The 18,105-nt window shown below is 45.3% G+C and overlaps 2 protein-coding genes across 3 annotated transcripts in view; one reads left to right on the top strand and one right to left on the bottom strand.

Moving 5' to 3' along the window:
* The window catches only part of RB1 (RB transcriptional corepressor 1), a 276,260-nt gene that overhangs the window by 86,944 nt on the left and 171,211 nt on the right, over positions 1-18,105 (bottom strand). The gene's annotated exons all lie outside the window — the stretch shown is intronic.
* On the top strand, positions 13,701-16,360 carry LPAR6 (lysophosphatidic acid receptor 6). Its single transcript, XM_075591165.1, has one exon. The coding sequence runs from the start codon at positions 14,427-14,429 to the stop codon at positions 15,456-15,458; it is 1,032 nt and encodes a 343-aa protein (XP_075447280.1). The 5' UTR covers positions 13,701-14,426; the 3' UTR covers positions 15,459-16,360.

Raw genomic sequence — 18,105 nt, 5'->3', positions numbered from 1 at the left:
CCGTCTCCCGTCTCCCCTCTCTCTGGTCTCCCCTCTCTCTGGTCTCCCCCGTCTCCCCTCTCTCTGGTCTCCCCCCTCTCTCTGGTCTCCCCCGTCTCCCCTCTCTCTGGTCTCCCCCGTCTCCGCTCTCTCTGGTCTCCCCCGTCTCCCCTCTCTCTGGTCTCCCCCCTCTCTGGTCTCCCCTCTCTCTGGTCTCCCCCGTCTCCCCTCTCTCTCCTCTCTCTGGTCTCTTTCTCCCCTCTCTCTTTCTCTCCCCTCTCTTTCTCTCCCCCCTCTGTCTCCTTCTCTCTCCTGTCTCTTTTTCTCTCTCCCTCCTCTGTCTCTTTTTCTCTCTCCCTCCCCTGTCTCTTTTTCTCTCTCCCTCCTCTGTCTCTTTTTCTCTCTCCCTCCTCTGTCTCTTTTTCTCTCTCCCTCCTCTGTCTCTTTTTCTCTCTCCCTCCTCTGTCTCTTTTTCTCTCTCCCTCCTCTGTCTCTTTTTCTCTCTCCCTCCTCTGTCTCTTTTTCCTCTTTCTCTCTCCCTCCTCTGTCTCTTTTTCCTCTTTCTCTCTCCCTCCTCTGTCTCTTTTTCCTCTTTCTCTCTCCCTCCTCTGTCTCTTTTTCCTCTTTCTCTCTCCCTCCTCTGTCTCTTTTTCCTCTTTCTCTCTCCCTCCTCTGTCTCTTTTTCCTCTTTCTCTCTCCCTCCTCTGTCTCTTTTTCTCTCTCCCTCCTCTGTCTCTTTTTCTCTCTCCCTCCTCTGTCTCTTTTTTCTCTTTCTCTCTCCCTCCTCTGTCTCTTTTGTCTCTTTTTCTCTCTCCCTCCTCTGTCTCTTTTTCTCTCTCCCTCCTCTGTCTCTTTTTCTCTCTCCCTCCTCTGTCTCTTTTTCCTCTTTCTCTCTCCCTCCTCTGTCTCTTTTTCCTCTCTCTCTCTCCCTCCTCTGTCTCTTTTTCCTCTTTCTCTCTCCCTCCTCTGTCTCTTTTTCCTCTTTCTCTCTCCCTCCTCTGTCTCTTTTTCCTCTTTCTCTCTCCCTCCTCTGTCTCTTTTTCCTCTCTCTCTCCCTCCTCTGTCTCTTTTGTCTCTTTTTCTCTCTCCCTCCTCTGTCTCTTTTTCTCTCTCCCTCCTCTGTCTCTTTTTCTCTCTCCCTCCTCTCTCTTTTTCCTCTCTCTCTCCCTCCTCTGTCTCTTTTTCCTCTTTCTCTCTCCCTCCTCTGTCTCTTTTTCCTCTTTCTCTCTCCCTCCTCTGTCTCTTTTTCCTCTCTCTCTCCCTCCTCTGTCTCTTTTTCCTCTTTCTCTCTCCCTCCTCTGTCTCTTTTTCCTCTTTCTCTCTCCCTCCTCTGTCTCTTTTTTCTCTTTCTCTCTCCCTCCTCTGTCTCTTCTCTCTCTCTCTCTTTCTCTCTCCCCCTCTCTCTCTCTTCCTCTCTCTCCCCCTCTCTGTATCTTTCTCTCTCTCTCCCCCTCTCTCTCTTCCTCTCTCTCCCCCTCTCTGTATCTGGATATCTTATTTACCCTATATATCTTAACTGTCCTATACTACACCAAAATAACCTATACTGCTTTCTTCCAGATCTGACTCAAGCTTCACACGGAACACATCGGAATCCCCTCTAACCCAGAAGACAGGTAAGGAACACATCCCCTCCAACTTATAACATTGCGGGAATGAGGTACCTGGACATTGAGGGACTGCGGATCAGGTAAGATCCCAGGCGGGATTGCTGCTTTAGATATTGGGAAGCGGGGACGTCCAGACACTGGTTAAGGGGTTCAGGAAACTAGTCATCCACACCTGGCTTTTATTTCTAGATCCGACACTTACACACACACACACACACACTAAATACATTTGTCAAAAACGAATGTTGTTCTGACTAGGAATTTATTAAATGTATTTTAATTTTAATTATATATTTTATTTTAAAGCGGGGTTGGGGGCGGGACTAGGGGCGGGGTTGGGGGCGGGACTAGGGGCGGGGTTGGGGGCGGGACTAGGTGGCGAGTAGATTTTTTGGTTGGGCGAGTAGATTTTTGGGTGATTTGTCGAACACTGTATATATATATATATATATATATATATATATATACAGCTAAACCCCGTTATAACGCGCCTCGTTATACCGCGATTCGGTTATAACGCGGTTTTCCCGTGGCTCCCGTTTAAAAAAAAAAAAAAAAAATTTAAATTTTTTTTTAACACACTGCACACACACTGCTCATTGCTCACACTGACACACTGCACACACACTGCTCATTGCTCACACTGCACACACTGCACACTGCACACACACTGCTCATTGCTCACACTGACACACTGCTCATTGCTCACACTGCACACACACTGCACACTGCACACACACTGCTCATTGCTCACACTGCGCACACACTGCACACACACTGCTCATTGCTCACACTGCACACACTGCACACACACTCCTCATTGCTCATACTGCACACACTGACACACTGCACACACACTGCACACAATTATTATATAGAAATAAACAGACAACTGCACTTTAACAGATGTATTTTGCCTGTACAACGTCTTGTGACTTTTGTTTCACAAAGTTAAGGGGGTGGGAAGTCATTGTGCTGTGGGGGTTGGGGGGTGGCGGGCCCTGCGCTGCGGCTACGGCGGGCCCATGCCATCACACTGCCTCTACCATGTTTTACAGATGATGTGGTATACTTTGGATCATGAGTCATTCCAAGCCTTCTCCATACTTTTTTCTTCCAATCATTCTGGTACAGGTTGATCTTAGTTTCATCTGTCCAAAGAATGCTGTTCCAGAACTGGGCTGGCTTTTTTAGATATTGTTTGGCAAAGTCTAATCTGGCCTTTCTATTCTTGAGGCTTTTATGAATGGTTCGGACCATGTGGTGAACCCTCTGTATTTGCTCTCGTGAAATCTTCTCTTTATGGTAGACTTGGATAATGATATGCCTACCTCCTGGAGAGTGTTCTTCACTTGGCTGGATGTTGTGAAGGGGTTTTTCTTTACCATGGAAAGGATCCTACGATCATCCACCCTGGACATCCAGGCCTTTTTGTGTTGCAGAGCTGTTGATTTGGCCACTGCTAATGTTCCTGCTATCTCTCTGATGGATTTTCTTTTCTTTTTTGCAGCCTAAGGATGCCCTGTTTCACTTGCATGGAGAGCTCCTTTGACCGCATGTTGTGGGTTCACAGCAACAGCTTCCAAATGCATATGCCACACCTGGAATCAACTCCAGACTTTTTACCTGCTTAATTGATGATGAAATAACGAAGGAATAGCCCACACCTGTACATGAAATAGCTTTTGAGTCAATTGTCCAATTACTTTTGGTGCCTTGAAAAAGAGGGGCTGCATATTAAAGAGATGTAATTCCTAAACCCTTCCTCCAATTTGGATGTGAATACCCTCAAATTAAAGCTGATAGACTGCACTTTAAGCCCATATTCATTATTTAACTATAACTTGAATTTATTTTGGTAAACAGGCGAAATAACAAAACTTGTATCAGTGTCCAATTATTTCCGGACCAAACTGTATATACACACATATACATATACACATACACACACGATATACATCCTTTCAATGTCAAAGATGCTGGCTTCACTACTTGTTGAATAGTCCTTTGTCACCGCAGACTTTAATAGAAATATTGAGATCTAAATGCCCAGTGTATATATAGCTATGTGCATCAGAATACTGAAAGTGGTTATCATTCAAACTATGTGTAAATTGAAGACTTTACAATCCTTTCTTATGCATTTCTTTTATGTTAACAAGTATCGATAGCAATTTCCTAGTTTTCTGTTTAGCTGTTTATGGTTTTTAGGTGTAAATCATCCATAAATTGTAATCCATTCACCTTTAACTTACCAAGAAGTGAGGCTAAAGTTATGAGCTAAAAGTCACTTTAGCTTTCAAGGCTTTGAACGTGGATGTTTCAATCCAGTGTTTTATATAATAAATAGAGCCGAATCGGAATATTAAGCTTCCAACAGAAAAACACGTTAAAGCAGCAAAACTGTTTTTTTAAAATAAATAAATTAGTTCTTTATTATTAGATAATACTTGCTGCGTTTTTTTAAATTCAACTCTTCCTACCATTTTTAAAGCATCCTTTGATTTATATAACACATTTTAACACACTGCAAGCAGTGCAAGATATTTGTAATACTTTCCTGTTTGTAATAATTTGCCAATATTCCAAGCAGTTTGGGCTGCAAACTGTAACAGTTGTGGGGGGCGCGACCATGACATCACACAGCTGGTTCGACCTCATTAACTGAACCGCTGCAGTGACGTGGCCAAAGCTTGCCGCTGCGCCAAAAGACAAAAATCTTGTCTTTTGCCCAAGGCGGTCGCATATCGTGGCTTGTGCATGCACGCACACACGCCAACTTGGGCCTGCCCCATAGAGGGCAGTGCCTTGTGTGCGGCGCGCATGCTGTAGCGCACGCCGCAGGGGCCACTGGGGACTTACCCTTAACAGAGGAAGCAATGCTGCAGTGGTGCCAGATTTGCAGTGAGAAAAGGAACAGAATAGCACATAAAAGAAACACCATCATTGTGAAGTTGTTACGGGCCCTATACTTATCCTATATAATAAAAATGAAAGCACTGTATTCCTGTCTGCATCTTCCTGTGTCCCTAGGGGAAATCTCATTGGTCCCTTGGCCCGCCCGCCCCCGCACCTCTGATTGGCCTGAGGCGGAGTGACGACACACACACACACAACACACACACAGTGTCACACACACAGTGTCACACACACACACCTCTCTCTCTCTGTCCTCTCCCACCCCCCATCACACTCACCTCCCCCCCGGTGCTCCGCTCACCTCCCCCCCGGTTCTCCGCTCAGCTCCCCCCCGGAGCTCCGCTCAGCTCCCCCCCGGTGCTCCGCTCACCTCCCCCCCCGGTGCTCTGCTCACCTCCCCCCCGGTGCTCCGCTCAGCTCAGCTCCCCCCCGGTGCTCCGACAGGCAGTGGGCAGGCAGCCTGCAGATGCCACGCGGGGCGCCTAAGATGGCGGCGCCCGGAAGGACCCCCTTCCTCCCTCGCGAGGGAGTAACTAACATGGCGGCGGCCGGAAGGAGAGGTGACGTGTGTGTGTGTGTGTGTGACAGTCTGTGGTGGGGGCCGGGGGGTGATGTGGTGGGGGCCGGGGGGTGATGTGGTGGGGACCGGGGGTGATGCAGGGGGGGGAAGTAATGTGAGGTGCAAGGGGGGGGGAGAGTCATGTGAGGTGCAAGGGGCGGAGAGTGATGTGATGTGCAAGGCGGGGGACACTGATGTGGGGGCCAGGAGGGGTGGAGAGTGATGTGGGGTGCAGGGAGGGGAGACCGCAGATGTGAAGGAGGGGGGGGGGGGACGGAGCTGTGAAGAGGGGGGGGGACGGAGCTGTGAAGGGGAACGGAGTTGTGAACGTGGGGGCCAGCCAGCTGTGAAGGGGGGTAAATCAAGGGCAACGCCGGGTATATCAGCTAGTCCCACATAAAAATGTGTCCTTACATCTCTCTCTCTCAAATGTATACAAAGAATGCTTATAATAAAAAAAAAAATCAAAGGTAAACATGCATGCTTGAAATAGAGAAATGGGACCTGATTAGAAAGAGTCGTATTCTTGTATTTGCACTAAGGAAGGCTAAAATGGAAAACGGCTCTACTGCTACTGAACCTGCTCGCTTATTTGGGTCCTTATTCGGTATAACATGAAGCAGTACCGTGCTGGCAAAGCTTTTAGTACTTTTCATCTGACTGCAGCTGTATACTTTTTCAAGACCGGTGATGCTGTTTCCCAGTACATTAAACAGGGGGCATAGTTTCTCCCACTCCAGTTGATTACTGGGATAATAACAATGGTTACGTTTAAAAATGTGTAGGAGTTGCAGTGTAAGAGAGAAAGTTTAACGGTCGTCTTGGATTTTTGCATGATCTAGAGAAGATTTTTCAGTATTTCACGCCACTGGAAAAATACAAGATCTTTGAAATGTAAGGAAAGCTTTTATTAGAAACCTTGTTTTTAACCTCTACTTTGGACTCCTCTAAAATAACTTAAACATTATTTTTTTTTAGCATTTTAAAATGCATCTGATACATGTAGCTTTGAAAATCAAACAAAAATATTTGGCTTTGAATTATTAGAGTGGCTGTTTGGAAACCTATCAAAATAAACTTGCCGGTTCTGAAAATAGAAATCCTCAACTCAAAGAACACATATAGACTTTCAGTAGACCAGAATGGGCCCAAGTTTTGTGGGTAGCTTGGCCTTCCTTACTTAGCACAGTACATGTGTGTTGGTTTCCTTTGCAAACATTTCCACTTCAAGTACAGAGTATAACATGGCCTTTGAGATGTACTTCACACTTGGGCATCATTGTCTAATGCTGCCAAAGTTTAGATACTGGCAAGCGCTTTGCTGAAAGAGGGTCTAGAATCTTTAATATTTTGCAAGTAGTGTTATATTTAATGAATCAACATGAGGATTAGTCAAAGACTTTCAAGAGGTATCAAGCCATGCCTATTCTTTCGATGCCACACGTATATGGAGTCATGTGATGTATGTACTTTATGTGTATCTTTATTTTTATTGTGCCCACAGCTTTACTCGGCACTATACAAGAGACAATACAGTAGAGGGAATATAAATACAATAAGTTCAACAAACAAAATCAGACAATAGGAAAGGAAATCCCTGCCACAGAGACCTTACAATCTAAGTGATAACTGTAACAGCAAATGAGTGCTTCAAAACTAGTAGTCCTATTCTCTTGAACCGTTTTCCGTATCAGTACGGTATTTTCTACGAGCTTCATATAAATGCCACAGATATGTAAAGTCTTCACTGAATATGTAGTGCCCTGGTCTAATGTATAGCACCATTTTATTCCGTTATTCTTTTTACGTTTTTACGGGAGGGCGCGGCAGTTACAGAGGCCCCGCGTTCTTCCCGAAAGCATTTAAATTAAATGCCGGGGACAGCGCGAGGTCTCTGTAATTTCCCTTACCTTGGGTTCGGGCAACAAATGACGCTGCTGGGTAACGTGATGTCATTTGATGCCGGAGTCAAGGTAAGGGGGAGGGGGGGCACGCGAGCAGGGGTGGAGAGCAGGCAGGGAGGCACAGACTAAAAAGTTTGTGCACCCGATCTAGAAGATACAATCGACGAAACAAGGCTAAAAGACCAATATATAAATAACAAATATATAGTCCACAAATATAATGTCTGCAAAATATAGCAGAGGAAAACGTGCATAGAAATCTTGAGCATTTTCCAGATTTTTTAAAATTATTTTTTAAATAGATAAGTGGGGAGATTGGCATATGTCAAAATGTAAGAGCACATTCCCTGATGAGAAACATGCTAAAACTCAGGGTAAACAAAGCTTTCATGCACCAACTGATAAGATTTTGGTAGTGTAAACTACATTACCTGCTCCCACTTGGAGTTTCATTTACATTTCAAGTTTGTCCAACAGGTTATCAGCTTCCAAAGTTAAAAGAAGCAATAGATTAAAAGAAAATGAAAACACACAATATTGTGCCTAGACATTAGGCACCGCAATGTGTTGCAGACTCATGTGACACTGACGATTCCCTCCCCCACCCCCCCACAGGAAAACGGATATTTTACATGTTTTAGATGGAAAATAAATAAAGCAATTGGACACATTTTACAAGTTGATGTTCCATGCAAAGCAAACACACCCAAAATAAAACAACCAGTGTGTTGGTATTAGGAAAACCATTACTTTTGATTTTTACACCGGGAGCATTACTTACAATTTCACTATTGTTTTTTTTTTTTTTTTTAATTTAAAAAAAAAATAAAAAAATGATTGTTCTCTCGTGGAAGACCTATCCCCTCCTTTCCTCTTTTTATAACATAAAAATTGCTTAAATGTTTCTAAAATACAGTCCAAAAAGCTCTGCCCTGATGTTTACTACATAAACAGGGCACAGCACCACTGCTTTGTTTTAAGGCACATTGACCAGTGAGCAACAGCACATAAAACAACAAGATGCAAGTATTTCCCCTCTTGTAGCACAAAACATTAAGAAGATCAGACCTATCTGCAGAGCGTGGGAGAAGTGGACCACATGATACAGCGCGTCACTGTGCTTGTTCCAATCATTACCGGGACCATAAATAAAGGTGCAACTCTGAAGTACACGTTTTATTAGCTAAAGAAATGATTTATACGGGTTGCTAAGGAATGCAGAAAACGGAGCTAGAATAAAATGTAACGTGTTTTTATATCTCATTTATAAGGGGAGATTACACCAAATTATAGACATATGTGCATAAAATATGAATGTAGATGTGGTGTAGCTGCCAGACACACCCACTGTGATTAGCAAGTGCTTCCCCTTTACAAAAGTTTAATTCCCTTTAGACTTTGCAGACAGCTGAATCACTGCGACTCCCTGCTGACTCATCAGGTTTCCTGAGTCGCCTTGAAAAAAGATCAATTCAACTGTTTTCTAGGGTTTGCAATAAGTGTGTGTGTGTGTGTGTGTGTTATATCACTGGACATGTCCAGTCAGTATATTTGTCCCTGTGAAGGAGGAATCATTGTGCCTCCGTATCAGTGAAAGCGCAGCTGCGCCCCTCAATTTGACTGTTAGGCTGCGTCCACACTAGCACAAGGTGCGCAGCACTTGACGAGATAACTTCTTTTAAACTTTATCTTAACGTCCGCTTGGTGCTTGGGGAGACAGTTCAATTTGACTTAGGAGTGCAGAGCAGGGTCTCATGACCCTGCGGACCGGGAGGGGGAGGGAGGGAGTGGGAGAGAGGAAGGAGGGAAGGGGGGAAAGGAGAAAATGGGGGGCGGGAGGAGAATGGAGGGACATACACACACAGCCCCGATCCAGCCAATGACACACCCACTCCCTTAATAGCCATGCTCCCCGCTCTAAAATTATTGCAGGACAGCCGATCGCTCATGCTTGGAGAGTTGGTGACGTCACCGCTCTCAAGCATGAGCGAGCGCAGCGGCAGCGTGGCCGCAGCCTAAGCGGTCTCTTTTGTTCAGGCAAAGCCGGCCAATCAGTTGAACAGCAATTCTACTTGGTTAGAACCAAGTACAACAATGAAAAACCAGACAAACAAATATAAAATTAAACCAATAGCAAGTGCACTGTAAAACAAAATAAAGTGCACTAAAAATGAAGGATTAATATAAAATAATACAAAGTGGGGGAAACCGAGCAGAGCACCCCGCCTGACGCCCACTGGGAGGCAAACTCTGAAACCATCCCAGTGGACTCGGGGTACGTGTACTCTGCCCGGATACGGGAGAGCACCAATGCCCGGAACATGGCCACGATGTTCATTGGTACCTCCCCTTCCAAACACTGCTTGCTGGTCTTATATATGGCTAGCTTAGAGAACTTGATCTCGGACATCCAATTTCTAGATGTGACGAGACGAGCGGTGCACCTGGCCGGGAGACATCATACACAGTACTTGCAAGATGGAGCAGACTCCGATTCGAAGAGGACGGTAAAGATTTGCGTTTCTGTAACTTCACAATGCACAAATGCTAAGGCTGTTTAAGTGTGATATCTCAAGTTTTTAATGCTCACCTAATTCTTTTTACATTAAATAATACTCTATGGTGGTGGTGCTTCTTATCCCCCCCCCCCATTAAATGGTAATTAATGTATTCATGAAAGCAGCAAATTAGTCTCTGCATACACATTTTTCAGTTTTGAAAATGGCAAAAAAGTTGTTTCATTTTTATAGCGTGCAAATAAAATGAGAGTGGCTCGTATGCTTTATTTTAGTCCATGTTAAAATGGCGAATTGAAAATAATGAGCCAACATGTGTTTACTTACTTTTCTCTTTAACCAATCAGCTGTTTTCTGACCTGTTGATAAGTCTGGGGGCAGCCCAGGAAGGGCGCCAGGGTCAGCGAGGATTTTATCTGGTCAAGGTGAAGCCTGGAAAGGGCTTCTTTTTATTTTTAACATTTGAAAATACTTTGCAGCCACATTATTTATAACCGCTCTCAAAAGTGGGTAACATTATCAGGGTTTGGGATTTCATATATTAATTTAAAACTAAAACGTTAACCATTCCTAGCACTTGAAGATGTAATGTTTAGATTCACACTAGATCAGGGTTTCCAGTCACTACGTTCATAATACATATTAAAAGAGTTACATTTTCAACAGATACGTTAATGCATTAAAAAGTAGCTTGTATTTTAAGTAACTGTAACTTCTGATACATGAACATTAGAGCAGTGAATTTCAACTGGGGGTTCCGCGGAACAGTCCTCAGGGTTTCCGCAGCAGCCGGGGGGTGGAGGGGAGAGCTGGGACACCCCTCCCAGGCCCGGCAGCACCCCATGAAGTAGTGACCCAGCGGTTGCCTAGCTCAGCAGCAACTCCGTCACTGTAATTCTACCTCTCCATCCTCCTGTTGGCGCCGGAAGTCACGTTCAACCTCCGACGGACAGGAGGTGGGAGCTACGGACAGGCACAGCAACGCAGGTCTCCTCCCACCAAGATAAGAGAGGTGTGTGTTATATGGGGCGGGGGGGTGGGTGTATTGTGCGTTACATGGGGGGTGGAGGGGTTATGGTGTTTTATATGGGGGAGTTACTGAGTGTATTATATTGGGGGGGTAGAGTGTTTGAGGGGTGAGATGGGAGAGATAAGGGAGAGCGAAGAGAGGGAGAGAGCGTAAGGGAGGAAGAGCGTAAGTGGGGGAAGAGAGGGAGAGTGCGTAAGGGGGGGTTAGAGGGGAGAGTGTAAAGGGGGGGGGGGGAAAGAGAGGGAGAGAGCATAAGGCCATGCGTATAGTGCCCGTGACGGGCGACGACAACCAAAAACAAATGCATTGCCGCCGCGTGCGCTTTTAGTAAGCGCGATGGCGACAATGAGATGGAGCGACGTCGCGTCGCGGACTTTGGAAGCTGGCAATATTCGATTTTTCATGGGCTGTCGCCTCATGTGACAGCCCCTGAACCAATCAAATGATAGTAAGCCCGCGACGCCGCCGCAAAGCGAAATATAACTTTCGCTAGCGGCGACGGGTGACACTATACGCGTGCCCTAAGGGTGGGAAGAGAGAGGGTGAGAGCAAAGGGGTGGGGGGGAGGGTGAGATTGTAAGGGGGGAAGAGGGGGAGAGCGTAAACGGGGGAAGGAGGGATAGCGTAAGGGAGAAAGCATAAGGGGGGAGGGAGTGGGGGAGAGTAAGGGGGGAAGAGAGTGGGGGACAGCATAACAGGGGAAGAGAGGGAGAGCATAACGGGGAAGAGAGAGTAGGTAGTGTAAGAGGGAAATAGAGCCGGGGGTAAGCTGCAGCACCTCCTCGCTCCAAGGTAAGAGAGATGTGTGTGTTATATGGGATGAGAGAGGGGGGGGATGAGAGAGGGGGGGGGGGAAGAGAGATGGGGGGGGAAGAGAGATGGTGGGGAGAAGAGATATGAGCGATTGGGGGAAAGAGAGCGATGGGGGGGGAGAAGAGAGATGGGGTGGAGGAGAGAGATGGGGGGGAGAGAGATGGAGGGGGGGAGAGATGGAGGGGGATGAGAGAGATGGGTGGGAGAGATATAAGCGATGGGGGGAAAGAGCGAGATGGGGGGAGAAGAGAGATGGGGTGGAGAAGAGAAATGGGGTGGAGAAGAGAGATGGGGGGAGAAGAGAAGAGATGGGGGGAGGAGAGAGATGGGGGGTGAGAAGAGAGATGGGGGAGGAGAGATGGGGAGAAGAGATATATGGGGGGGAGAAGAAGAGAGATATGGGGGGGAGAAGAAGAGATATGTGGGGGAGAAGAGAGATATGGGGGGGAAAGAGAGCGATGTGGGGGAAAGAGCGAGATGGGGGGGAGAAGAGAGATGGGGGGAGAGAAGAGAGATGGAGGGAGAAGAGATATAAGCGATGGGGGGGAAAGAGAGCGATAGGGGGGAAAGAGCGAGATGGGGGGTAGAAGAGAGATGGGGTAGAAAAGAGATATGGGGGGAGAAGAGAGATATGGGGGGAGAAGAGAGATATGGGGGGAGAAGAGAGATGGGAGGGAGAAGAGAGATGGAGGAGAAGAGAGATGGGGGGTGAAGAGAGATGGGGGGAGAAGAGAGATGGGGGGAGAAGAGAGATGGGGGGAGAAGAGAGATGGGGGGGTAGAAGAGAGATGGGGGGAGAAGAGAGATGGGGGGGAGAAGAGAGATGGGGGAGAAAAGAGATGGGGGGGAGAAGAGAGATGGGGGGAGAAAAGAGATGGGGGGGAGAAGAGAGATGGGGGGAGAAGAGAGATGGAGGGGAGAAGAGAGATGGGGGAGAAGAGAACCGGGGGGAGAAGAGAGACAGGGGGAGAAGAGACAGGGGAGAAGAGAGACGGGGAGAAGAGAGACGGGGGAGAAGAGAAATGGGGGGGAGAAGAGAGATGGGTGGTGGGGAGAGCGCAATGGGTAGGGGGGAGGGTGATGGGTGGGGGGAAGAACGATTGGGTGGAGGGAAGAGTGATGGGTGGGGGGAGAGCAATGGAGGGAGGGAGAGCAATGGGGGAAAGAGCGATATGGGGAGAGCAATATGTGGGGGGGAGTAGAGCGATGGGGGAATTGCTATGGGGGAAAGGGAGATGGGGGAAAGAGTGATGGGGAAGAGCAATATAGGGGGAACGCAATAGAGGGAGAGCGATGGGGAAAGAGCGATATGGGGTGAGAAGAGCGATATAGGGGCTGAAGAGCAATATTGGGGGGGAAGAGCGATGGGGGAAAGACAGATGGGGCGAAGAGCGATATGGGGGAAGAAAGGTGATATGGGGGGAAAGAGCAATGGGGAGAGATCAATATGGGGGAAGAGAGATGAGGGGAGAGTGTAAGGGAGGAAGAGAGGGAGTGTAAGGGGGGGAAAGAGTGAGGGAGTGTAAGGGGGGGTTGAGAGGGAGGGAGCGTAAGGTGGGGGAACAGGGAGGTAGCGTAAGGCTGGGGCCATGGTACTACAGACCACGTGGAGGCGTCCGCACGGTGAGCGAGCAGTGTTCGCGTCCATGCGGCAGCAGGAGGGAACACGCGTTGCGTGAGAAATCAGTTAAACTGATTTCTCAGCGCGACAGACAGGTCACGTGAGCAGTTCGCCCAATGAGGGCGAACCAGCTCTGTGATGTCACTGGCACGCCCCTAGACACGCCCACGGACAGCATGCGCACCATTGCCAAAAAACACCCCTGCTTCAAGCGGGTGACGTCACAGCCGCACGCGCCTCTGCACTATGGACCTGGCCTAAGGGGGGGAAGAGAATGAGGGTGCATAACTTGGGGAAGACAGAGGGAGGAAGCATAAGGGGGAAGAGAGGGAGCATAAGGGAGAGAAGCGTAGGGGAGGGTGGAAATAAGGAGGAGAGACGTGGGGGGAGGGGGAGAGAGACAGGGGAGGGGAGTGGAAGAGAGGGAGAGATATGAGGAGGTGGGGGGGGGGGGCAAGAGGGTTTGGGTTGCCCAGAATTTCACAATCTATTTCTAGGGTTGCTTAACCTAAAAAAGGTTGAAACCCACTGCATAGATAGAGTAAGAGACACTGTGAAGCAATTCATATATTGCAGATGAAGATAACTTGAGCTATTTGTAAAGTCTTCTGGCCCATAAAAAGAGTTAATTGGTCTTTCAACAGTATCTGCTGTTGGTCGTTTGCAAGCCTCCCAGGTATATTCCCAGGAGACTTTATCAGATTAAAGGCACTGCAAACAAGCTGGGCTGAGACTATTCTTTGTTTAAGGCCAGCCTCTTCCTGTGTTGTTGAAGTACAAATTGAGAAAGCATTTTGTGTGTGTTTGAGCTCCGAGCAGCAGGCACAGCAGCATATGGGATTATTTTAATTCAGCAAGGACAGAGCACGCTTTGGATTTTACTTTTGAAGGCTCTACATTCCCTGGGATAGCAGCAGAGACTTTCAGAGAGACTTGCTGGACAGGATAAAAACAAAAATCAGGGGACGCTCTGGGAATTTCATCGCTTTAATTACAGACATAGTCTGCACCGCCTGAGAATGTACCCCTTACAGCAGTTCATTTTACACACCTTCAGCATCTGAAAAGCGGATACGTTTTATTTGCCTTTGCTGCTTCACCACCTTCAGCCAGAGATAAAGGGGCAAAACTCTAAAGGTGGTGGTCTAACCTTTTGAAGAGAGGATTCTTTAAAGGCAATAGACTAAAAGGTGTTGAGTAACCCTGCATTGCAGGGCAGAGATGGCCAGGCATCTGCAAATGTGAAGTAAATCTTCATGGCAAAGGGAAGCACAGAATGTATTCCAAGTGATGCACACAGCTTCATCCAGGAAGATCCCCGCTCCACCTCTCACCTTTGAAGGACAACAGTTTCAAGCCTGCAGAAAGCCACATGCATTTGCCAAAGGATTTGTGATTACAAACTGGACAATAAGAAAAAAAAGAAAAGAAGGAACATACAGGAATTTCTCCCTGTACAAACCTGGACTACGATTATGATGGTAAGCGTAAACAATACAACTTGTGCCGCTGATGACAACTTTAAGTACACCCTGTATGGGTGTATCTTTAGCATGGTGTTTGTCCTTGGCCTGATAGCAAATTGTGTTGCCTTATACATTTTCAGCTGCACTTTAAAAGTGCGAAACGAAACAACAACTTACATGATAAATTTGGCCATTTCAGACCTGCTCTTTGTGTTTACGTTGCCATTTCGGATTTTCTACTTTGTGGCCAGACACTGGCCTTTTGGAGACATACTGTGCAAGGTATCGGTCACTCTTTTCTATACAAACATGTATGGGAGCATCCTGTTTCTGACTTGCATTAGCGTGGACCGATTTCTGGCCATAGTGCACCCATTTCAGTCAAAAACGATCAGGACGAAAAAACATGCAAAAATAGTCTGCCTTGTGGTATGGCTGACTGTGTTAGCCGGGAGTGCTCCGGCAAGTTTTTTTGGCTCCACCAACACAAAAAACAATAACACCGTAAACTGCTTTGAGAACTTCTCCAACCACACCTGGAAAACCTATTTGTCCAAGATCGTGATTTTCATTGAAATAGTGGGGTTCTTCATCCCGCTGATCCTTAACGTGTTCTGTTCAACAATGGTTTTAAAGACTTTGAAGAAACCAGTCACTTTAAGCCGAAGCAAACTGAACAAAACCAAGGTGTTGAAAATGATCTTTGTCCACCTGGTGATCTTTTGTTTCTGTTTCATACCATATAACGTCAACCTGGTGCTTTACTCGCTCATGAGGACTCAAGCGTTTAGCAACTGCTCCGTGATGGCGGCAGTCAGGACTATGTACCCCATTACTTTATGCATTGCAGTCTCCAACTGTTGCTTTGACCCCATCATATACTACTTTACATCGGAGACTATTCAGAACTCTATAAAAAAGAGAAACAGGTCAAGGAGGAAGGATTCCCGGTTCTCCGAAACACTGGCCTCTGACAATTTTATTCAGCATAACCTTCAGTCGCTGAAAAGTAAAATATTTGAAAATGAATCTACAATATGATGGAGGGACGGACTGCTTGGGGGTGACTGCCAGAAGGAATTGCAACAAAGTTACACAAGGTGTTAACTGTGAATGGTTTAATTTAATCAGTTACTGCAGGAGCCTGTCTGAAAAGAACTATGGGGGATGGGAAATAGCAGGATTAACTCCTTGGGTGCCAGATGGGCCAAGCAGCCTACTGCTGGCCCCTTTCCCACTCATGGTGTTAAAGTAATAACAATGCTTGTTTTCTTTCTTGTACACCATCAACAAGGAAATACATACAGATTCCATGTACTGTAAAGGTGAAACCCACAATGAAATCCGTGTAACCCCATTCTGCGTTAGAGAGGCTTGTGATACTGCAAAGGAATATGTTGCTGGCCATATAGGCACTGAAAGTATTATTTAAATATACAGAAAATGCTGTGTAATACTGTTTCGATTTGTCAGATGCTCAGAAGGCAGTAATTGCTGCAGTCTTTAGTTGGTTTTAAACACAATAATTGCATACATATGTCAGATGCGCTGCTTTAGCTTCACTTTCAGAATTATGTCGTAGATCTGAAGGTATAGGAAAATGAGAGCCAGTTTCAACTTTGTATGTATGAACGCTGTTTACAAAAGCTATAATAATGTCGGTTAACTCCTTTGGTGCCGGTTTGAAAGGGATTGAAAACCATGTGGTGTTCGTCTCCTCTGGGAGTAGGAGTTAAAAACATGCAACATCTCCTTCTTATAGAAGGTAAACTATCTTCGTATATTACTGAATCAAACATAGTATTTCACTTTAAGTATGCTCATTATGGACATTACAAATGTAAATCTAACTCTACTTCACTCTGTAAGGAGGTCTTTCCCAAGACTTTTTTTTAATGAATGTATTTAAAATAAAGGTTTTAGAGTTGGCACTTTAAATATGATGGATGAGCCAAGTAACATTTTTTTTCATTTAAATTATTGTCTGCATTTCTTAAGGTTTTCTAACTTTGCTAATTATTGCTGTATTCTGTTTAAGGTCATGAAGGTAAATGAATAAACTGCACATAAAACATACTTTTTGGTAAATGATAAAATTGTATATAGTAGAAAACAAAAAACAAGTAATGGCTATATATTGAGTGTTAAAGAAAAACTACATTTAAAAAAAAAAAAGCAAATTGAAAAGCAAATTCGTAAATTTTTTTTTTTTTAAATGCATAAAACTTTTTAATGTAAAGATTATTTTTTAGCTGAAAACATACAGCAGGTATACAATGAATCAGCTTGTCAAGGAGTTAACTGAGAAAAGGTTTACTCATTGGGAAAGTCTGTTCTGTTAAAACATGCAGAAGATGCATTATTAGTAGGTTCAAGCACTCCTTATCCTCAGGCCAAATGGGGAAAGGGTGATTGCATCTTGCTGTGATATGCACATGCAGGTCACTGCTCAAGTGGTTTATTCAGCTGAATTCTCTTTCCCTTACCATCCTCCCATGTGCATGCTCTAATCAGTTCAATACCGGAATTTGCAGAAGCTGTTACACTTAAAACAAAAGCCACACTCCTTCAGGGGCTCAGATCTGCCAAGGACAAAAGGCTTCAGCCTATCTGCTCAAGTCCTTGTTAATTTGCATTTTACTTCACTATGGCATCCACAAGATTTGTAGACACATTCTCCCCCCGCCCACCCAAAAAGTAAACAGAATAATACACCACATACATTTTGAATGGGATTGAAAGTCCCATTCTTAGTTGCTGCAAAAGATCAAACACACAAATATGTGTATTTACATAAAAATTATATACATCACACAAATAACAGGCCTGGGGGAAGAACAGCATACAGAGGTAGATGAAAGACCTTCATTGGACCTACAGTATGGGACCTTCATCAGGGTGTGATTAAGGTTCCATAGTGGACCTAAATGTTTGTTTCATTTTTGGACTACAGTACAAAGCTTTACTTTATCTAACTCCATGTGAAGTATCCTTCCTCAAAGCTTCTCGCTTGTAATATCGTTTTTGATGACGACAATGGGATAGTGCACATGCCATGTCTACATTTTCTATTATTATGGTAGTGCTCACTTCTCTATTTTCTATGTATATGTATATACATGCAGAGATAGAGACGTTGAATAGTGAAAGCGTCGTAAAGTCCCATGTTAATGGGTAGTGGTGTGGATCGGATAAGCCGTCCCGAGGGTTGCAGTGTGCCGCGTCAGATAATGCGTTTGTTATAAACCAAAATGACGAATAGCGAGGAATATATATATATATATATATATATATATATATATATATATATATATATATACACACTTTACTTCAGTCTTTCTGTTTTAGCTCAAGAACCGAGTTCATTGTGAAATCAATGTTATTCATTCAAAAGTATTTTCAAGGTCTATTAAAATGGCTACAATCCCACCAATTTAATATGGCAATAAGCAGCACAGTCGACTGTCCATTAACTGCAACTTAAAATAACTTGGAGTTAATGTATCATCTCACAAAATGCCCCTACTGAAAATGGTTAGAAACCTGGTAACGCAAAGAGATTTATCAACAGCAGCAACAACAACCACTGGAAAACCACATTCGTGTAAGACACGTTCTTATTTTGTTAGGAAACATCAGCCATTTTAAAAGTGGTCAAGCAAGTGATTAAACGCCTACAATTTCACAC

This window comes from Ascaphus truei, chromosome 3 (genome assembly GCF_040206685.1).
Source record: "Ascaphus truei isolate aAscTru1 chromosome 3, aAscTru1.hap1, whole genome shotgun sequence".
Taxonomy (NCBI): domain Eukaryota; kingdom Metazoa; phylum Chordata; class Amphibia; order Anura; family Ascaphidae; genus Ascaphus; species Ascaphus truei.
This window is presented reverse-complemented; position numbering and strand designations above follow the sequence as displayed.